Source organism: Phyllostomus discolor, chromosome 2 (assembly GCF_004126475.2).
Source record: "Phyllostomus discolor isolate MPI-MPIP mPhyDis1 chromosome 2, mPhyDis1.pri.v3, whole genome shotgun sequence".
In the NCBI taxonomy this organism is placed as follows: domain Eukaryota; kingdom Metazoa; phylum Chordata; class Mammalia; order Chiroptera; family Phyllostomidae; genus Phyllostomus; species Phyllostomus discolor.
The window spans coordinates 101657782-101678175 of NC_040904.2; the positions used below are offsets into that span (position 1 = coordinate 101657782).

The window sequence follows — 20394 nt, forward strand, 5'->3', positions numbered from 1 at the left end:
TTACTTATAACACAGTTCCCTATCCCTGTGTTGCAATTTGAAAACTCTGGCAGTAAGCTGAGGCTATGATAGGATTCACCTCATTTTCCATCTCTAGAGATCACTTTCTTCACTGCTTGATATCTGATATCTTGAACAATTGCTTAATGTATTTTATCTATTATTCTTGGTTGTTGTAGGTGGGAGGGTAAATCTGGGCTCTGCTACTCCACTTTAATGAGAAGTGGGAAGTCCTTAGAGTACCCCTTCTTATACTCAAAATATCTTACTTTCGGCTAATAGGAGCCTGTTCAAGTTACCTCGTGAGTTCAGTGGTCTTCAATTACTTCTTTATGTTATTAAAAATTACAGGTTCACCTTGAACATTCCCTATCTTTAATCAAGAATCAGCTATTTTTCCAAGGAGACTTATTCCTGTAAGAGGAAGATTCTAATGACCACAACCTCGGGGTGCTAGGGGTACTCACTTCACTTCAAGGTATTTCACTATTTCTAGGCCTTTTCAGTCCCTAGTGATATTACCAATTCAAATTTATGTAACTTCTTTCCTTTTGTATTTCCCATTATTATTTTGTATTTCCTTTTCCTTTTTCCATCATTTTCTTAATCTAAAATATCCAGGTTCCTACATTAACAAATACTTAATTTGCTATATCCAAGTAACTATCAATCTTATGATAACTAAAGTCAGTTGAAGATTTGTTTATACTGCTTTCTACCCTTAAGATATATTCTAATAGAGATAACTAATCACACTGCTGTATGTTAAATGTACTAACACAATTCCTCTCTGTATGGTTTAGCTACGAGCATGACATACAGGGCCATTTAATTCCTTGTTTATTTTTAAGAATTTCTTTCCTTATTTTGATTTAATTTGTTTTACCATTAGTTAAAACATTTATATTATTCCAATTCAAACTTAATCACTAAAAGTACATCTATTGGTTTGCAAAATTTATATCCACAGTCAGTGCTTTTAATATGGTATGGCAGAATCTTTAATTACTACAAGTCATGATATATACAACAGCTGATTACAAGTGCAATTTGAAATTAATAACACAATACCATTTACATCACAAGTATCGACACAAGAAAAGAGATGAGAAATTCCCAACAAAGGTTAAGTCCTAAGACTAAAGCTATACAGCAAGCCCACAGGATAAACACCACTGACTGGAGCACGAGGACAGAAAATGTAGAATCGAGGTCTTGGGATGGGGAGGTGGGGAGGGGCTGGAATTAATAAATTATCTGAGAAGTTTTACCAAGTAGAAAATGAGATAAAACTAATTTAAGAGAGTTATAGGAGAGAATGAGAAAGCTGCCAGGATGTCAAAGAAAGCTACTCATGTTAAAAAAAAAAAAAGACAAATTAAGTCCAGGAAAAACAAAGTATAAGAAAGAAAATGTAACCACAGTATACTATTCAGCTCAGCAATACTTAGATATTGTAATATAACTATACTATGAGGATGGATGTAAGGGAAAGAGTAGTATAAGAGCTTAAATCTTCACCTCTCACAACAGAACATCAGTGAAAAATATTTAAGTTGATAAATAAAGATATATAGTAACATACACATATTACTTAGAAATTTAGCAGTATAAGCCACAATGAACAGTTAAGAGGGTTGAAAAAGTAGTTTACTTGGGATGAGAACACTGCTGGTATGGTAGCAAGTATTTTAACACTATTTAAATTTTCCAAATATGTACATGTATTAGTCAGAGCAAAATAGGTTTTGAAAAGGAAAAACACTACCTAAACAATCACGACTTGTATCTTTATAGGTATACCTGATTTACATGTTGCCCAACCTTGTCAACCAAGTTAATCCGTGGGAACAGTTGATACACTGTCCACAAGTGTTATCAATTTGCTCACTTCGCAAAGCAGTTCTTGTAACTAAAAAACAACAAACAAGCCTCCATTCTTCATCACTGTTATTTTTACAATATCAAAACAACACTATGTTACCTACTCAGACTAATAAGCATCTGTTTAATGAAAAATATTTTAAATATATTTTATCGATTATGCTATTACAGTTGTCCCATTTCCCCCCTTCTCTCCCCTCCACCCTGTACACCCTCTCCCACCCATATCCCCCCCATTAGTCATGTCCATGTGTCATGCTTATAAGTTCTTTAGCTTCTACATTTCCCATACTATTCTTACCCTCCCCCATCTATTTTCAACCTACAATCTATGCTACTTATTCTCTGTACCTTTCCCCCCTCTCTCCTCCTCCCACTCCCCTGTTGCTAACCCTCCATGTGCCCTCCATTTCTGTGGTTCTGTTCCTGTTCTAGTTGTTTGCTTAGTTTCTTTTGGTTTTGCTTTAGGTGCGGTTGTTAATTGTGAGTTGGCTGTCATTTTACTATACATGCCTTTTCTTTATCTTCTTTTCTTAGATAAGTCCCTTTAGCATTTCATAAAATAAGGGCTTGGTGATGATGAACTCCTTTAACTTGACCTTATATGAGAAGCACTTTATCTGCCCTTCCATTCCAAATGAAAGCTTGGCTGGATAGAGCAATCTGGGATGTAGGTCCTTGCCTTTCATAACTTGGAATATTTTTTTCCAGCCCCTTCTTGCCTGTAAGGTCTCTTTGGAGAAATCAGCTGACAGTCTGATGGGAACTCCTTTGTAGGTAACTGTCTCCTTATCTCTGGCTGCTTCTAGGATTCTCTCCTTCATTTTTACCTTGGCTAATATAATTATGATGTGCCTTGGTGTTTCTTCTTGGGTCCAACTTCTTTGGGGCTCTCTGAGCTTCCTGGACTTCCTGGAAGTCTATTTCCTTTGCCAGACTGGGGAAGTTCTCCTTTATTATTTGTTCAAATACGTGCTCAATCTGTTGCTTTTCCTCTTCCCCTTCTGGTACCCCTATAATTCAGATGTTGGAACGTTTAAAGATGTCCTGGAGGTTCCTAAGCTTCTCATTTTTTTTGAATTCTTATTTCTTCATTCTTTCCTGCTTGTTTTTTTTTTCTTCCTTCTGGTCCAGTCTATTGTTTTGAGTCCCAGTTTCCTTCCCATCCCTATTGGTTCTCCGTGCATCTTCCTTCATCTCTTTTATGGTAACCTGCATTTTTTCATGTAATTTGCACCCAAACTCAACCAATTCTGTGAGCTTCCTGATCACCAGTGTTTTGAACTGTGCATCTGATAGATTGCCAATCTCTTGGTTGCTCAAAACCATGAGCCCTGGGGTAATGATCTGTTTTTCTGTTTGAGACAGGTGGCTCCTGTTACAGTAAGGGGCGGAGCCTTAGGTGTTCACTGGGGCTGGGCACCCCAGTCCTAGATTGTGACGTTGTATGTGGGGGCGGGGGCAGGGGCAGGAGGGAACAATGGTGGTAGCTCCATTCTCCTGGGGTCTCAGTCCCTTCCCCGGGATCCTGGGTTGCGCACTCTGCCCTGGTTCACAATCGCAGCCTCAATGGGTCCGCCAGTTGTCGCTGGTGTACTCAGGGTCCACCTGCTGCGATCTTGCGTGCCCCCCAATGGCTTACGCGCTCCCGGTAGCCTTGTGCGCCCAGTTCCCCGTTCACCGCGCTCCTGGACCCATATGCCGGCTGCTGCTCGTCTCCACCCCTCGTACCGGTCTGGGTGAATGGGTCTACTTCAACTTCTTGGCTGTCCGACTTCCATTCAGATAAATTCTATGTCAGTTCTGGGTGTTATTCTGCCTCTAAATTGTTGTTGTTCTAATCTTGGTTGTGTGTGGAGGTACGGTGTGTCCACCTATGCCTCCATCTTGCCGGAAGTCAGTCAAAAAATATTTTAATAGTAAATGTGAAGTGTTCATCTTTTCATATGTATAAAATTATAGACGCTGATTCAATTAGAATATCAACTGGTAAAATTTTTTTGCCAAAAAAATAAATTTTAGGTTGGTCTGTCAGTGTCAAACGGACAGAGAGCATTTGTAGATTGCTGCCTAGATAACAGATATTAATGCTTGTCTGCTAATAGGATAATCCTAAAAGAAACAGCTACTTTATATATATATATATATATATAATTAGCAGCATTAATTCCTGTAGTAGCCTCAAATACAGCTGTTCAGCTGGCCTAAAAAAGCCTGACTTTCCCAGATAGATGACAAAGCAACTGTGGAAAGATAAACAGTACTTAAATGAATCTATATTTTATTGGTTTACTTTTTTATAAACTAGGCATGAAACAAGTACTGTTATGATATTAAGAATCCTGATTAGTATTATCAGTTCCCCCTACACAAGCTGGCACTTATGAAATAACAAAATTAAGATTTTAAGTACAGCAATATTCCAGAAACTTGTCACAGAAATATTAAAGCCTAAGCATACTTTTAGATCTCATACAATGAAGATGATGACAGAGTTTCAACTATAAATGTTTTTATTCAAATACATGGGGCCATACTTGTCATTTATACATTAAGAATATAAAGCATTTTGCCCTGGCTGGTGTGGCTCAGTGGATTGAGCACCAGACTGAGAACCAAAGGGTCACTGGTTCCATTCCCAGTCAGGGTACATACATAGGTTGCAGGCCAGGTCCCCAGTAGGGGGTGCTTGAGGGGCAGCCACACATAGATGTTTCTTTCCCTCTCTTTCTCCTTCACTTCCCCTATCTAAAAAGAAAAAAATCTTTTTTTTTAAGATTTTTTAAAATTTATTTTTAGAGAGAGGGGAAGGGAAGAAATGAGAGAGAAACATTAATGTGTGGTTGCCTCTCACACGGCTCCCACTGGGGACCTGGCCTGCAACCTAAGCATGTGCCCTGACTGGGAATCAAACTGGCAACCTTTGGTTTGCAGCCTGTGCTCAATCCACTGAGCTACACCAGCCAGGGTGAAATAAATAAAATCTGTTTAAAAAAGGAATATGAAGCATTTTGCCATCAGGCAGGTAAGTAAACATGAAAGACCTATTTAAAATGAAAACTGTTTAAGACAGAATGACATTACTGCATCTTCAAATGGCTTTATGCCAAATATGGTGTGTAGGCTGGTGGTTATATCAGACCTATACTTGTTCTCACATACATACATACATACACATGTTCATTTACATATGTGAATATAAATATCACAATGCTGCTGTGATTTCTGAAATTTACCCCAAATACAGAAGCTAATCCAAAGAAAAGATTCCACTTTAAATAAGACAAAGAGATGAATTAAAAAACTGCAAGAAACCAAGAGAAACCTGTCATTTTATAAGTGGTTATTTCAAAGATGAGAAAGCAGATTGCAAAGACTCAAACTTAATCTGCTGTGCTTAATATAAACTGTTACTATATTACAAACTGTTTTTGCCTGCCTCCTGCAAATAACAGTAGTAATAGTGTTTGATTTAAACATCTGCAGCCCAACTAAACACTGAGGTTGTAATGTACTCTTGGACTTTAACTATCTGGAATATTTAATGCAGTGTTACTCTAAAAGCACTGTACACAGAGTGGGGCAACAGTAGGTTTGCAGTTGTTCCAGTTGTTCCTATGGAAAATAATACAATAAGTAATAAATATAAGAATAAACTGTTTCGTGAACTCACAGTTGTAAACCTACTTTTGTCCTACACCTTGTATGTTGAGAATAGCTCACTATAATTGCAAAGTATTTGTGACAGATTACCTTATTTCTTAGGTATGAAGGGTTCTGTCTGACTCATATGACTTTTATGAAGCTTGTGTAGTGTGAAGGGTCAAATGGTCCTTCCAACCTCAAAAGTCTCTCCTTACCCCCCTGCACCAAAATCCACCTAAGCGTGTCTCTAAATTTCTTTCCCAAAAGTGATGGACTAAGTATTTTTAGAGGAAGGTAAAGTGAGGGTGAGTGAGACTCTCTGGAGTATCTGAGTGATACTCCTGGAAATGTTCTTAGGTTAAAATGGTATTTTAAAATAATGTCCTACCAAACACCATCATTGGAAGACTTGAAAGAACTCAGTCTCATTTTGGGAAAGTTTGCTAACACTTTTGGATGATGAAAGTGCTTACTTTGGAGAGGTATTTTATACCCATTTTAATGTGCATTGGGACAAAAATGATGTAGACTTAATTACGAATGGAAGTTGCATAATTGTCATCCAAACTAACAGGACGGACATTTTCTAAGTGTCCCAATTATACTTTCAACATTTCTGTAAAGGCTGTTTATGAAGAATTTCAAGAGGATTTTACAAGGTGTGTGACACAGAGATTAATGAAATTTTCTCTTACATCCTGAAGAGCTACAGGATTATTGGAAATACACCTAAGACTGGGAAACATTTCAAAAGAATTTATTATTATGAACAAGGATATGGCATTTCACATCCCACCATATTAATATTTTAGAAGGCTTTACACCAAGTGACACTAGAGAAAAACAAAATTCCTTGCCTTTCTTACAGGAAATGATAGAATTCAAGTAAAAGGTATAAAGAACATAAAAATAACATTCTGTTGTCCTGAAAGACATATACCTTGAGCTTTTGCTTTAAAATATTACATAATAAAGAAACGTAGAGACAGACAGATACGAAGTAAGCCAAACTGATGATAATTACTCAACCTAGAGGATGGTTTTTTGACGTTAACTATTTGTTCATTATTTTTGTGCGTGTTTACAAAGTTTCAAATTAAAATTTACAGTGAAGGGCAATGTCTTGTTGGCCACTTGAAAATTCATTAACAAATGCACACAAAATCTTAAGGAAGTTAAGACTTTAGAAAAATAAAATAAAATACACTAAAACAAATAGGCCGAAGTATTAAACAGTGGTTATAGTGGGGAAATGGGAACCGGAGAGATTTCTTCATTCTTGTATTCTACTTTTCATCATCTCCTTTCCCCCACCCCCAAAACATGTTGATTTTATGGTGTCTGTGGAGTGTGTGTGTATGTGTGTGTAAACACTGTTAAAATTGAAATAAAGGAAGATGGTTTCAGGCATAAAATGGAACATTCAAGTTCTTTAAAAGGAATTAATAATAGTAAAGCACTCACCTGCTCTTCTCTTTTCTGCTTACGCAACTGTAGTCCTTCTTCTTCCCTCCTCCTGCGCATCTCATCAGGATTCAGGGACTTATTTTTGTAACTTTTCAGGCGAAAGTTCTCTTTCCCTGGGGTAGTCATGTTTTCTACAAAAATTAGACAAGAAAGAAACAGATGAGCTTAGCTTACTGTAAAGTGCTCTGCTGTTCTAAAGGCTCAGCCTTTTATATGCATACATGCTGAGGTCCACCCCACAGGGATACCAGAAATGATTTGTAACAGCTTTATTAAAGTATACAATTCATTGGCTTTTTAGTATATTCACAGCTATGTGCAACCATCACCCCAGTCAATTTTTAACTATATTTTCATCACTTCAAAAAGTGTACCATTTAGCTACCATTCCTATTCTGGACATTTCATATGTGATCTTTTGTGCCTGACTTCTTTCACTTAGCATGTTATTTTCAAGGTTCATCCATGCTGCAGCACGTATCAGTACTTTATTCCTTTTTATGGCTGAATAATACCCCACTGTATGAATATAGCCCATTATATCTATTTGCTTATCAGGTGATGGACATTTTGGTTCTTTCTGCTTTTTCACTATAATAAATGACACTTCTATAATTACTTGTGGACACATTTTTGCACAGACATATGTTTTCATTCCTCTTGGGCATATCCCTTGGAATGGAATTGTTGCCCAACTATTTTTCCAAAGTGGCTGCACCATTTTACATTCCCACCAGCAATATATAAGATTTGACAATTTCTCCACATCCTTGCCAGCACTGGCTTCCAGCCATCCTAGTGGGCTAGATGTCTCTTCACCTGTATATTTCCCAATTGTATATCCTCCATTAAAAAAAGTATCTCCTCAGATTCTTTGTGGATGAGGAGCAGGGGCAGGACCAGAAAAAAAAATTCTTTGATCATTTTTAAATTGGGTTGTCTTTTTATCACTGTGTTGTAAGAGGTCTTTATATATTCTAAATAGACCTTTATAAGATATGACTTTTTAATATTTTCTTCCATTCTACTGGTTATCTTTTTCACTTTCTTGATGGGTCCTTTGAAGCACAAAAGATTTTTTAAGTTTCATTAAGTCTAAATTAACCTATTTTTTTCTTTTGTTGCTCATACTTTTAGTGTCATAATTAGGAATTCTTTACCCTAAGTTTTCTTCCAAGAGTTTTAAAGTTTTAGCTCTTACATGTATACCTGTTGATCCATTTTGAGTTACTTTTTCTGTATGACATGAGGTAAGGGCCCAACTTCATTCTTTTGCATATGGCTACCCAGTTGTTCTAGCTTGTTTGCTGAAAAGACTAGTCTCTACCTAATAGTCTTAACACTTGCTGAAAATCAGTTGACCATAAAGAGTTTGATTTCTCACCTCCCAATTCTACTCCACTGATCTGCATGTATGTCACTACGCCAATTTCACAGTCTTGATTACCATTTTTTAAATCATGAAGGATAACTCCTCCTATTTTATTCTTTTCAAAATGTTATTGGTTCTTCTGGATACTTTATAATTCCATATTAATTTTAGAATCAGCTTGTCAATTTCTACAAAGAAGTCAGCTAGAATTCTGATATGGACTACAGTGAATCTATAGATGAATTTGGGGGACTATCAATCACCTTAATGTTAAATCTACCAACCCACAAATATGGGATGCTTTGTTTACTTAGATCTTTTAAATTTCTCTCAATAATGTTTTGTAATGGTCAGTTTCACATTTCTTATCAAATTTATTCCTAGGCATTTTAACTTTTTGATGCTATTGTAAATGGAATTTCCTCCCTTGATTTTCACTTCTGAATTGTCCATAACAAGTCTATACAAATACAATTGATTTTTATATATTGACTTTGTATCCTGCAACATTGCTCAACTTGCTTATAAGCTCTAATACTATTCTGGTGGAATCCTTAGGATTCTCCACACATAAACTCATGTCACTTGCCAGAAATAGTTTTGTTTCTTTCTTTTTTTTTAAAGATTTTATTTGTTTATTTTATTTTTAGGGAGGGCAGAGGGAGAGAGAGAGGGAGAGAGAGAGAAACATCAATGTGCGGTTGCTGGGGGTCATGGCCTGCAACCCAGACATGTACCCTGGCTGGGAATCAAACCTGGGACACTTTGGTTCCCAGCTCGCACTCAATCCACTGAGCTATGCCAGCCAGGTGTTTCTTTCTTTCCAATATTTATGCCTATGTCTTTTTCTTGCATAATTACCACGTTTAGAGTCACCAGTACAATGTCAAATAGAGGTGAAGACTTGACCTAATCCTATTATTAGAGATGTTAAAGTCTTTTACCATCCAAAGTACCTTTGGATTTTTCATAGATGTCCTTCATTATGTTGAAAAGCCCCCTTCTGTTCCTAGTTTTATTTTTTTTTCTAAAGATCTTATTTATTTTTAGAGAGAGAGGAAGGGAATGAGCAAGAGAGGGAGAGAAACATCAATGTGTGGTTGCCTCACCTGTGCCCCACTGGGGACTTGGCCTGCAATCCAGACATGTGCTTTGACTGGGAATCAAACTGGCAACCCTTTGGTTCACAGGGCTGTGCTCAATCCACTGAGCTACGACCAGCCACGGCCTGCTCCTAGTTTCTTAAGTGATTTTTATCATTTCTGCATCTATTGCAATGACAATGTGACTTTTTTTTTTTTTTTATTGATATAATACATTAAGTGGTTGGTGAACTTTACACCAACCTTGCACTTCTGGGATAAATAGCATCTGGTAATGGTGTTTTAATTTCTATATGCTGTTGAGTTAATTTGTTACTATTTTGTCCAGGATTTTGCGTTCATATTCACAAGAAATATTGGTCTATAGTTTCCTGTGATGTCTTTGATTTTAGAGTAACACTAGCTTCATAAATCGGGAAGTGTTTCCCTTCTCAATTTTTGTGAAGAAATAGTATTAATTCTTCTTTAAATGATTAACAGAATTCTGCAGTGAAGTCATATGGGCCTGGACATCTCTGACGGCCATTCTGTGATTAATTTCTGTTGGTAACTGCCATGACTGGTTTCAGAAACTGTAATCTGCCATGGCTAAAGGCAGAGTAAAGAACCTTGGGACCATAAGACACTTAGGAGACAAAGCTTATCTTCCTTGTAGGGGCACCACCTCTGCCCCTTTTCTCTTCACCCTGCTTGCCCCTGGGCAGATGACTGGTTAGCCAATGACAGGTAAGATTCCTCAAAAGAGGGACAACCTAAGACAGGCACAGCTGTGAAGGGGCCCCCAGGGAAGGATTTCGGGCGTTATAGAAAAAGGGGGTGGTGGACCCTCACCCCTCGGCTTTGACACATGCCGAGTCCTCATTTTGTCTGGAAGAAGTCTCCTAATCTCTTGGCTGCCTTACTTCCCCTATCTGACTTAAGCCTGAAACAATGCTGGAGGTGGGTGTGGCTCTGTGCTGGAAAGGGCGGGTTCCCTACGGTGATCAGGCCTAAGAAAGAAGGCATAAAATCCTGTGAAACCTACTTTGGTAATACCCTTGATTTAAATGATAAGGGTCCAAGCAGGAAGTGGGTTTGTTCCCCAAAGTTTTATAGCCTTTTAACCACCTGACCCTGCCTCAGAATAAGCCCTCAGAGTTCTTTGAATGTTATCTATTGTTTAATCATTTCTGCCTGATAATGACTGATGAGCTTTACATATACACTCTGTATTCCTGTGCAAAATTGAACCCAAAATCCTGTCAAGGCAAGGATTGAGGCGCTCTCCTTTTGAGATAGTGGCCGAGGTGCTCTGAGGCTTTTCTCCCCTTGAGAGAGAAGCCACGCCATCCCTTTTCCTCCACAGGCCTCAGTAGTCCTTATGAATTTGTCTTGTCTCATCCATAATGCCACGGACCCCAGGAGCCAGAATCCGAGATAAATTTTTTCACCTGTCTGTTCAGGTCTAATCAGATTATCTATTTCTTAAGCCAGTTCCAGTAGTGTTTATGTTTCTAAAAAAACTGTCCATTTTATCTAAGCTAAGGTATACAGTTGTTCAAAGTATTCCCTTATTTATAATCCTTTTAACTTCTGTAAGGTCAGTAGTAATGTCTACCCACTTCTGATTCTAGTAATGTGTATTCTTTTTTTCTATGTCAATCTATCTAAAGTTTAATCAGTTTTGTTGACCTTTTCAAAGTACAGTGGTTCCTCTGTACTCCTCATTAATTCATTCTAGAACTCGAGACCAGCACCAAAACTGAGGAATACCAAACGATGGCGCATTTTCTCTTGCAGGGCAGTGTCACGCATGACAAATTCTAGGAAGTGTGATGAGTCCTGAGCAAGTGCCAAGTACTGAAATATTTTCTTCTCAAACTGTGACGAATGCAGGTTTTGATGAGGTCTGAAGCCAACAAGTACCAAGGTATGATTGTACCGGTTTTTGGTTTTCTGAATCTTCTCTATGGCTTTTCAATTCTCTAGTTCACTAATTTCTATGGTAATCTTTATTGTATCCTTCTTTCTGCTTGCTTTAAATTTACTTTGCTCTTCTTTTTCTAGTGACTTAAGGTAGAAGGTTAGGTTACTGGCTCAAGATCTAATGGTTTTTAAATTGATTCTAGAGAGAAACAGGAAGGGAGAAAGAGAGAGGGAGTGAGGGAGGGAGAGAAAGAGATTAATGTGTTGTTCCATCTATTTATGCATTCACTGGTTGCTTCTTGACTGTGCACTGATCAGAGATCACACTCAAAACTCTGGTGTATTGGGACAACACTCCAATTAACTGAGCAACCCAGGCAGGGCCCTTCTTCTCTCTTAATACAGGAATTTATTGATGCAAGTTTCCCTCTAAGTACTGCTTTCACTGTATCCCGTAAGTTTTTTTAGGTGGTAGCTTTATTTTCATTTATCTCAAAGTATTTTCTGATTTTCCTTTCGATTTCTTCTCCAACCCACTAGTTATTCAGAAATACATATAATTTTTACATATTTGTGATTTGCCCAAATTTTCTGTTGATTTCTAATTTCTTTACATTTTGGTCAGAGAGCATCCTTCGTTATTTATTTTTATCCTTTTAAATGTATTTGGGTTTGATTTGTGGCCTAGCACATGGTCTATCCTGGAAAATGTCCCATTTGCACTTCATGATATATGGGGTGGGCAAACAATGGTTAACAGATGTCAGCATGTGAAAGAGTTTATTCTTATATTACTTATTATTGATTTAGCTGCACTGCAACTGTAAACCTACTTTTGCCCACCCCTGCATATTCTCGTTGCTGCTGGTGTGGTCTAAAAACACCGGCTGGGTATATTTGGTTTACACTGCTGTTTCCATGTGACTATTTGTTTTGTTCATTTTTTGAAACTAGAATATTGACATTTCCTAACCATTACTGTTGAATTGTCTATTCCTTCATTTGCCAGTTTTTGCTTCATGTATTTTGGTGCTATTATTCAGTACATACATATAACTTGTCTATCTTTCTAGTAAGTGACCCTTTCATCATTATAAAATGTCCCTCTTTATCTCTAGTAATATTTGTTTTAATCTATTTTCTCTGACATTAGTGTAGCCACTCCAGTTTTCCCGTGTTTATTTGCATATTTAGTTTTCAATTCTTATCTTTAAACCTAAAATGTTTCTTGTACAGAGCATATAGCTGGACCCAGTCTAACAATCTCTGCTTTTACTTTTTTTTAAAGATTTTATTTATTTTAGACAGAGGGAAAGGGAGGGAGAGAAACATCAATGTGCGGTTTCCTCTCATGCACGCCCTACTGGGGACCTTGCCTGCAACCCAGGCATGTGCTCCTACTAGAAATTGAACCAGTGACCCCTTGGTTCACAGACTGGTGCTCAATACACAGAGCCACATCAGCCAGGGCTCTGCTTTTTAAAATTAGATTGTTTAATCAACTCATATTTAATGTTATTACTGATATAGTTGGATTTGACAGCTTTTTCATCTTTGATTTTCATGTGCCTCATCTTTTTTTTTCCCTTTAGTACTCACTCACCACTTTCTTTCACATTTAATATTTTCAAATGAAGCACTTTAATTTCCCTAGTGACTTTTTCAGTATATATTTTGTTTTGGTCACTACTGGGAGCTCTAGGGCAGCAACTTTCAACCAGTAATGCCACAGCCCACTGGTGGGCTGCAAGAATTTTTTAACACATGCAATACATGACTATTTAGTCAGGGATGCTGAACTTTTCCCCCCTTAGATTGTCCAATTAAAAAATGACAAGGGCTAAGCCCTGGCTGGTTTAGCTCAGTGGATTGAGCGTGGGCTGTGAACCAAAGTGTCGCAAGCTATGACCCCCAGCAACCACACACTGATGTTTCTCTCTCTTTCTCCCTCCCTTCCCTCTCTAAAAATAAATAAATAAAATCTTAAAAAAAAAAAAAAGACAAGGGCCAACACAACAATAACCGCCCAGTGTGTGTGAGTAAAAACTATACCTATTTTTGTCAGATCGGCAAAAAATAGCATGTTTTTATGTGATGAAGAATTTTAGTAATAACTTTAGGTATGCCATGAGATGAAAAAGGTTGAAAATCACTGCTTTAGGGTGTACCCCATACATTTTATCAGAATCAGCTTCAGACTTATACTACCTTAGTGCTGGTGAGATATAGAAATATTAAGCCATGTAATTCTATTCCCTTTTATGGTATTGATGTTATATATATATTAAGCTTATAACAAACCCAAATACACAATTATATTTATCATCTATAGTCATTTCCTTAGTATACTATAGCTCTGTTTTCACCTCTTCTGTGCTGTTACTGACAGATATGTTACTAATACATTACGTTTTCATATATTATAGACCCAAAAAACATTGTATGCTACTTTATACAATTTCTTTTTAAATGTTAACCTTTCTAAGAATATTTTATTGATTATGCCATTACATTTGTCCCAATTTTTTTCTACCCTCTATGCCCCTCCGCTCAGTACCCCCATTCCTTCCAGCATTCCCCATCTGTATGTAGTTCATGTCCATGGGTCATACATGTAAGTTCCTTGGTTTCTCCATTTCCTGTACTAAACCTCCCCGTCTATTTTGTACCTACCAATTATGCTTCTGATCCCCTGTACCTTTCCCTCCATTCTCCCTTCTTCCCCTACCCACTGATAACCTTCCATGTGGTGATCTCCTTTTCTGATTCTGTCCCTGTTCTAATTGTTGGCTTAGTTTTGTTTTTTTTTTTTAGGTTCAGTTGTTGATAGTTGTCAGTTTACTGTCATTTTACTGGTCACAGTTATGATCTTCCTTTTTTCAGATAAGTCCCTTTAACATTTCATATAATAAGGGCTTGGTGATGATGAATTCTTTGAACTTGACCTTATCTGGGAAGCACTTTATTTGCCCTTCCACTCTAAATCACAGCTTTGCTGGATAGACCAATCTTGGATGTAGGTCCTTGCTTTTCTCGATTTTGAATACTTCTTTCCAGCCCCTTCTTGCCTGCAAGGTTTCTTTTGAGAAATCAGCTGATAGACTTCATGGGAATTCCTTTTTTTACAGTAGGTAAATAACTGTCTCCTTTCCTCTTACTGCTTTTAAAATTCTCTCATCTTTAATCTTGGGCAATGTAATAATTATGATGTGTCTTGGTGTGGTGTTCCTCTTTGGATCCAAGTTGTTTGGCATTCTCGGAGCTTCCTGGACTTGTATGTCTATTTCCTTCACCAGATTGGGGAAGTTTTCTTTCATTATTTTTTCAAATAAGTTTTCAATTTCTTGCTCTTCCTCTTCTTCTGACATCCCTATGATTCAGATGTTGTAATATTTAAAGTTGTCCCAGAGGTTTCTAGGCCTCTCATTTTTTTGAATTCTTGTTTCTTCATTCTGTTCTCTTCCAATGCTTATTTCTTCCTTTTGTTTCAAATAGTTGATTTGAGTCCTGTTTTCCTTCCCTTCACTGTTGTTTCCTCTATATTTTCCCTTATTTCACTTTGTATAGCATTCACTTCTACTTTTATTTTGCAGCATACTTAATCATTTCCGTGAGCATCCTGATTACCAGTGTTTTGAACTCTGCATCTGACAGGTTGGTAACTCCTTATTGGTTGTTATTTTCCTGGAGTTTTGATCTGTTCTTTCATTTGGGCCATATTGTTTTGTCTGGGTGCATCTGTTACATTGTAAGCAGTGGAGCCTTAAGTATTTGCCAGTGCAGTGCAATCCAATTCATTGCATTGTGGTGCTGTATGTAGGGGAGTGGTCAGAGAGGGAACAGTGCAACTTTCTCAGCTCTCACCCCACTTTCAGTCACTTTCCCACTTCCCACAAGTGACTTATGCCCTTCCAGTTGCTGCCCTGGTGCTGATTCCCCAATTGGGTGGGCTTTTGTATGTTCTAGGACCCCATGGGCCCCCTCAAACAGACTCTCTTGAGAGACAGGCAGTTTCTTTCCACTGGTGCAACTGCCAGAGGTTCTGAGGCTTTATCTTCCCGGTGCAGGAACCCTGGGTTGCGCAATCTGTCTTACTCCCCAGTTGTTCCAGTTTATCCACACGTGGATGTGGGGCCATACAGTCCACCAGCTGCCTAGTCCACCAGCTGTTGCCTTGCTGGATGTTCTCTCTTCCCTGGTTGCCCGTCTCTACCCTTCCTACCAGTTTGGATGAGTGTTTCTTCTTTAACTTTGTGCTGTCAGACTTCTATATAGTTTGATTTTCTGGCAGGTCTGGTTGTTTTTTGTTTTTAAATTGGTTGTTATCCTTCTTTTGGTTGTGTGAGGAGGCAAAGCATATCTACCCATGCCTCCACCTTCGCTGGAAGGGCCCACGATAATAAAATGTTTTTTTTTCGTTTTTTAAAAGAAAGAAAATATGTGGTTATTCTCTCTTTTAAAAGTACAAACAGCAGGCCCTGGCCAAGTAGTTCAGTTGGTTGGAGCATCATCCTTATATACCAAAATGCGGGTTAAATCCCTATCCGGGGCACATACAAGAATCAACAATGAATGATGCAAAAATAAGCAGAACAATAAAATGTGTTGTTTCTTTCTCTCTCTCCTTTCCTCTAAAATCAATAATCCAAATAAAATTATATACAGTAATTACCTTTACTCCTGTTCTTTATTCATATGAGTTCGAATCACCATCTAGGGTCATTTGTTTTCAGCCTAAGAACTTCCTTTAGTATTCTTGTAAGGTTGGTCTGGTAGTAACTTTTTTTTAATCTTGGAATGTCTTTACCTCCACTTCACTTTTAAAAGACAGCTTTGAGCCCTGGCTGGCATAGCTCAGTGGATTGAGGGTGGGCTGAGAAGCAAGGCATTGCAGGTTCGACTCCCAGTTAGGGCACATGCCTGGGTTGCAGGCCACAGCCCCCAGCAACCATACATTGATGTTTCTCTTTCTCTTTCTTCCTCCCTTTCCTCTCTAAAAATAAATAAATAAATAAATCTTAAAAAAAAAAAAAAGATATTTAAGACTAAATATATTTTAGCCCTGGCTGGTGTAGCTTAGTGGATTGAGCGCGGGCTGCGAACCAAAGTGTCGCAGGTTTGATTCCCAGTCAGGGCACATGCCTGGGTTGCAGGCCACAGCCCCCAGCAACCGCACATTGATATTTCTCTCTCTTTTTCTCCCTCCCTTCCCTCTCTAAAAATAAATAAATAAAAAATCTTTAAAAAAAAAGACAGCTTTGATAATACAGAAAATTTTTGGTTGACAGTATCTGTTTTTGAGTACTTCAAAAACTAACATATCACACAGTGAAACTCAGGTCAGCAAAACACTATGTACATAATAGTTGTCCCATAAAAATTATAGTGGTGCTGAAAAATTCCTATCACCTAAAAACATCACAGCTAATGTGACATAGAGCAACACATTACTCATGTATCTGTGGTGATGCTGGTGTAAATAAACCTACTGGTCTGCCAGTTATACAAAAGTATATACAATTATGTACAATATGAGGGGGGAACCCACCACAAAAATGGAATTATCTTCTGGAGGGCAGGCCCCTTCTAGTAGAGGCTTCCCCCAATAGTTGAGTTTTCTAGGAATCCATCTGTATCAATGTACCAGCTGGCATTGTGAGAGGCTGCATTCAACTTCAGTAAATTCTTTTGAAGACTTTTTTCGATGCAATTGCCCACTTTCTATTTATGAGCGGATCTGCCCACACCACACTGTGTGTTCAGCAGTTTTAGACCATAAAGGCCATGACCTCCATGTCCTCCCATTCACCCAATCTCACCCCAAGCAACTTTTTTTGGCTTCCCTGGATGAAAAAAGTCCTCAAAGGGAAATATTTTGCTGATGCGGAACAGGTGAAATAAAAACCAGCAGAACGCTAAAAGGCATCAAAATCAAAGAGTTCAAAAACTGTTTTCAGCAGTAGAGAAAAACATCTCAATAGGTGTATTGCATCAAATGAACAGTACTCTGAAGTTGACTGAAGTTTAAGCATGTAAGAATACATAATTTTTTTTGAAATAGGGGATAGTCTGACAGTGACCAGAGGGGAGAGAAGAGGGAATTTCAGGGGGGAATGGGTAGGGTTTACAGGAACAAATTTGGAGGACACATGGACAAAAACTAGGGGTGGGGGGTAATGGGGGGGAAGGGGGGAGGGTTGGGTGGGTGGGCTGGAATGGGAGTGGGAGAAAACTGTACTTGAACAAGGATTAAAATAAAATTTAAAAAAAGTACATAATTTTTAATAAGCTTTTTGATCCCCTCCTTCTACATAATCATTGACAATAATAGTAAATGACTATTACTGATTCATGCATCTGCCATACTGTACTTTCTATCATCATTTGATTTCTTTTTTAGAGAGAGAGGGGAAGGGAGGGAAACAGCAATGTGTGAGAGAAACATCAATGAGGGAGAGAAACATCACATCGATTAGTTGCCTCTCAAATACCCCCAACCAGGGATCTGGTCCACAACTTAGGCATGTGCCCTGATTGGAAAACAAACTGGCTGCCTTTCAGTTTGCAGGATGATGCCCAATGCACTGAACCACATCAGTCCGTGCTTTTTATCATTATTTTACAGTGTACTCCTATTTACAAAAAAAAGTGCTGTAAAACAGTATCCATGTTAACACTGGAGCAGCTTCATATATCTCATGCTTACATCTTCTGACTGCATAATTTTCTCTTGTGGTCTAATTTTGTGTTGTTTGTACAATAATAAGCTATGCTAGCTTGTAGCCTAGGAGCAACAGGCTATACACCACATAGCCTAGAGTATGTAGTAGGCTATCCCATCTACATTTGTGTAAGTATACTCCATAATGTTCACAAAACAATCACCTAATGCCGCACTTCTCAGAACTTATCTGTCATTTAGTGGCACATGACTGTGTATTATTCCACTGCCTTTTCTGGCTTCTGCTGAGAAATCAACTGTTATTCTTATCAGGGTTCCCTTGTAAGTAACTAACTAGTCATTTTTCTCTTGCTACTGTTAAGATCTCCTCCTTGTCTTTAATTTTCAACATTTTTATATTAATGTGTCCACTTGTGGACTTTCTTGCATTAATCCTACTTAAAGTTCATTGGACTCTCTGGCTGTACAGGTTTTTCAATAAAATTGAGAAGTGTTCAGCCATTATGTAATCAAATACTTTTTCTGCTCCTTTTTCTCTTCCCTCTTCCTCTGGTATTCCAATTATGTGTATTGTGGTGCACTTAATAATGACACTCATTTCTCTGAGGCTATTTTAAAGTTTCTTGTGTTTTTTTTTTCCTCTCTCCTTTCCATAAATCTCAATCAATCTTTTGGCAAGTTCACTAATTCTTTCTTCTACCAGTTCAAACCTACTATTCAGCCCCTCTAATTTTTCATCAGTTATGTTACTTTTCAGCTTCACAATTTCCATTGGATTTTTCTTTGGAATTTGTCTTTACTGATAATCTGTATTTGATGTGAGTTGTCATCATACCTTCATTTACTTCTTGTTTTTAAAAAGATTTTTATTTATTTATTTTTAGAGAGGGGAAGGGAGGGAGAAAGAAAGAGAAACTTCAATGTGTGGTTGCCTCTTGCATGGCCCCCACTGGGGACCTGGCCTGCAACCCAAGCATGTGCCCTGACTGGGAATCAAACCTGCGACCCTTTGGTTCACAGCCCAAGCTCAATCCACTGAGCTACGCCAGCCAGGGCTTTCATTTACTTCTTTAATCAAGGTTTCCTTGGATCCTTTGGACATATTTACAATGGCTACTTCAAAAGTCTGTTTCTATTAAATCCAGTATGTGGTCACTCTCACAGGCAGTTTTCTGCTGCCTGTTTCCCCAGGTTTTTTGGTCTATTGGTTTCATATATCTCATAACTTTTTATTGGAAACTCAGTATTTTATATAATGCTTTGTGGCAACTCTGGTTACAGTTTTATGTTTTTATTTGTTTAGTAATTTTCTGTATTTTAAAAAAGTCTGTTTTCTCACCCCCATAACCCTCCTCTGTAGTGTTATTTTGATCCTGAGGAAGCACAGCCTGAATATACCCATAGTCACCCTGCATGACAGTAGCCGGGCAGGGCTCTGTCTCCTTCCCTGACAACTCCCAGCTGTTAACTTCCACTAATCACTGTCAGCTGACTGCTCTATTGTTTTCAACAACAGTCTCAAGTGTAAATTGCTCTATAGAGAAATCCAATCAAATTCATGCTCCTATGAAGGAGTAGTTCCAGGGGTCAGTTTTTGACATTTACTTTGACCTCAGGATGGATCCCTCCAGCTACCTCTCACCCCAGTTCTGTCCAGCAAACTAGCTAGCTTGCAGTTTTGCCTATATTTTCTTGAATCTACAAATCTCATCATGTCTTTTAACACAACCCCCACTTTTTTTAGAGTACTCTTAGGTTTGAACTTCTCCAGCTCTATTGCAAATGGAGTCAGTTCCTTGAGGAAATGATTAGAACTCTCTTTTTTTATGATCTGCTTCTTCCCCTCCTGGTACACCTAAACAAAATCTCTGAATCAGGGCTCTTAAGCTGGGGGCATGGACACCAGTAGACTTCTGTGATTGATACCCCCTTAGGAGCTACGTATTTAGTGGGGGAGAGGCATTAGCCTGAAGTTTTTCTCAGCCTGTCTCTTCTAACATGGAACCGCCACCCTTAAGACAGAAAAAAAAGTAATCTGTTCTCTAGTACTCTCAATGTCTCTGCGCCCAGGGTAAAGCCTCTGTTCCACAAATGGGATCTGGACAGGAGGTAGTCCCCTAGCCACTGTACTGGCCCAGAACTTAGTGTCATCAGCAGTAAGCTGGGGCAGGATGAGAAATCCTGATGTCCTTCTCCTCCCAGGAAGAAAACCTTCCCTCCAACTGAAAGCTCTTCATTTACTCTTTGTCCTAGCACCATTTCCAGATGCTTTAAATAGTCATTTTTTAATTTTACTAGAAACCAGTTTTACTAGAAAGCTGGTCTGCAGAGCTCCT

The 20394-nt window shown here is 38.3% G+C and overlaps 1 protein-coding gene across 1 annotated transcript in view; it reads right to left on the bottom strand.

The window, feature by feature from the left end:
- The window catches only part of KPNA1 (karyopherin subunit alpha 1), a 77175-nt gene that overhangs the window by 44661 nt on the left and 12120 nt on the right, over window positions 1-20394 (bottom strand). The window contains exon 2 of the mRNA XM_028505215.2: window positions 6994-7127. Coding sequence (XP_028361016.1) covers window positions 6994-7122 — 129 coding nt within the window. The 5' untranslated portion in view covers window positions 7123-7127. The remainder of the gene's footprint in view (window positions 1-6993; window positions 7128-20394) is intronic.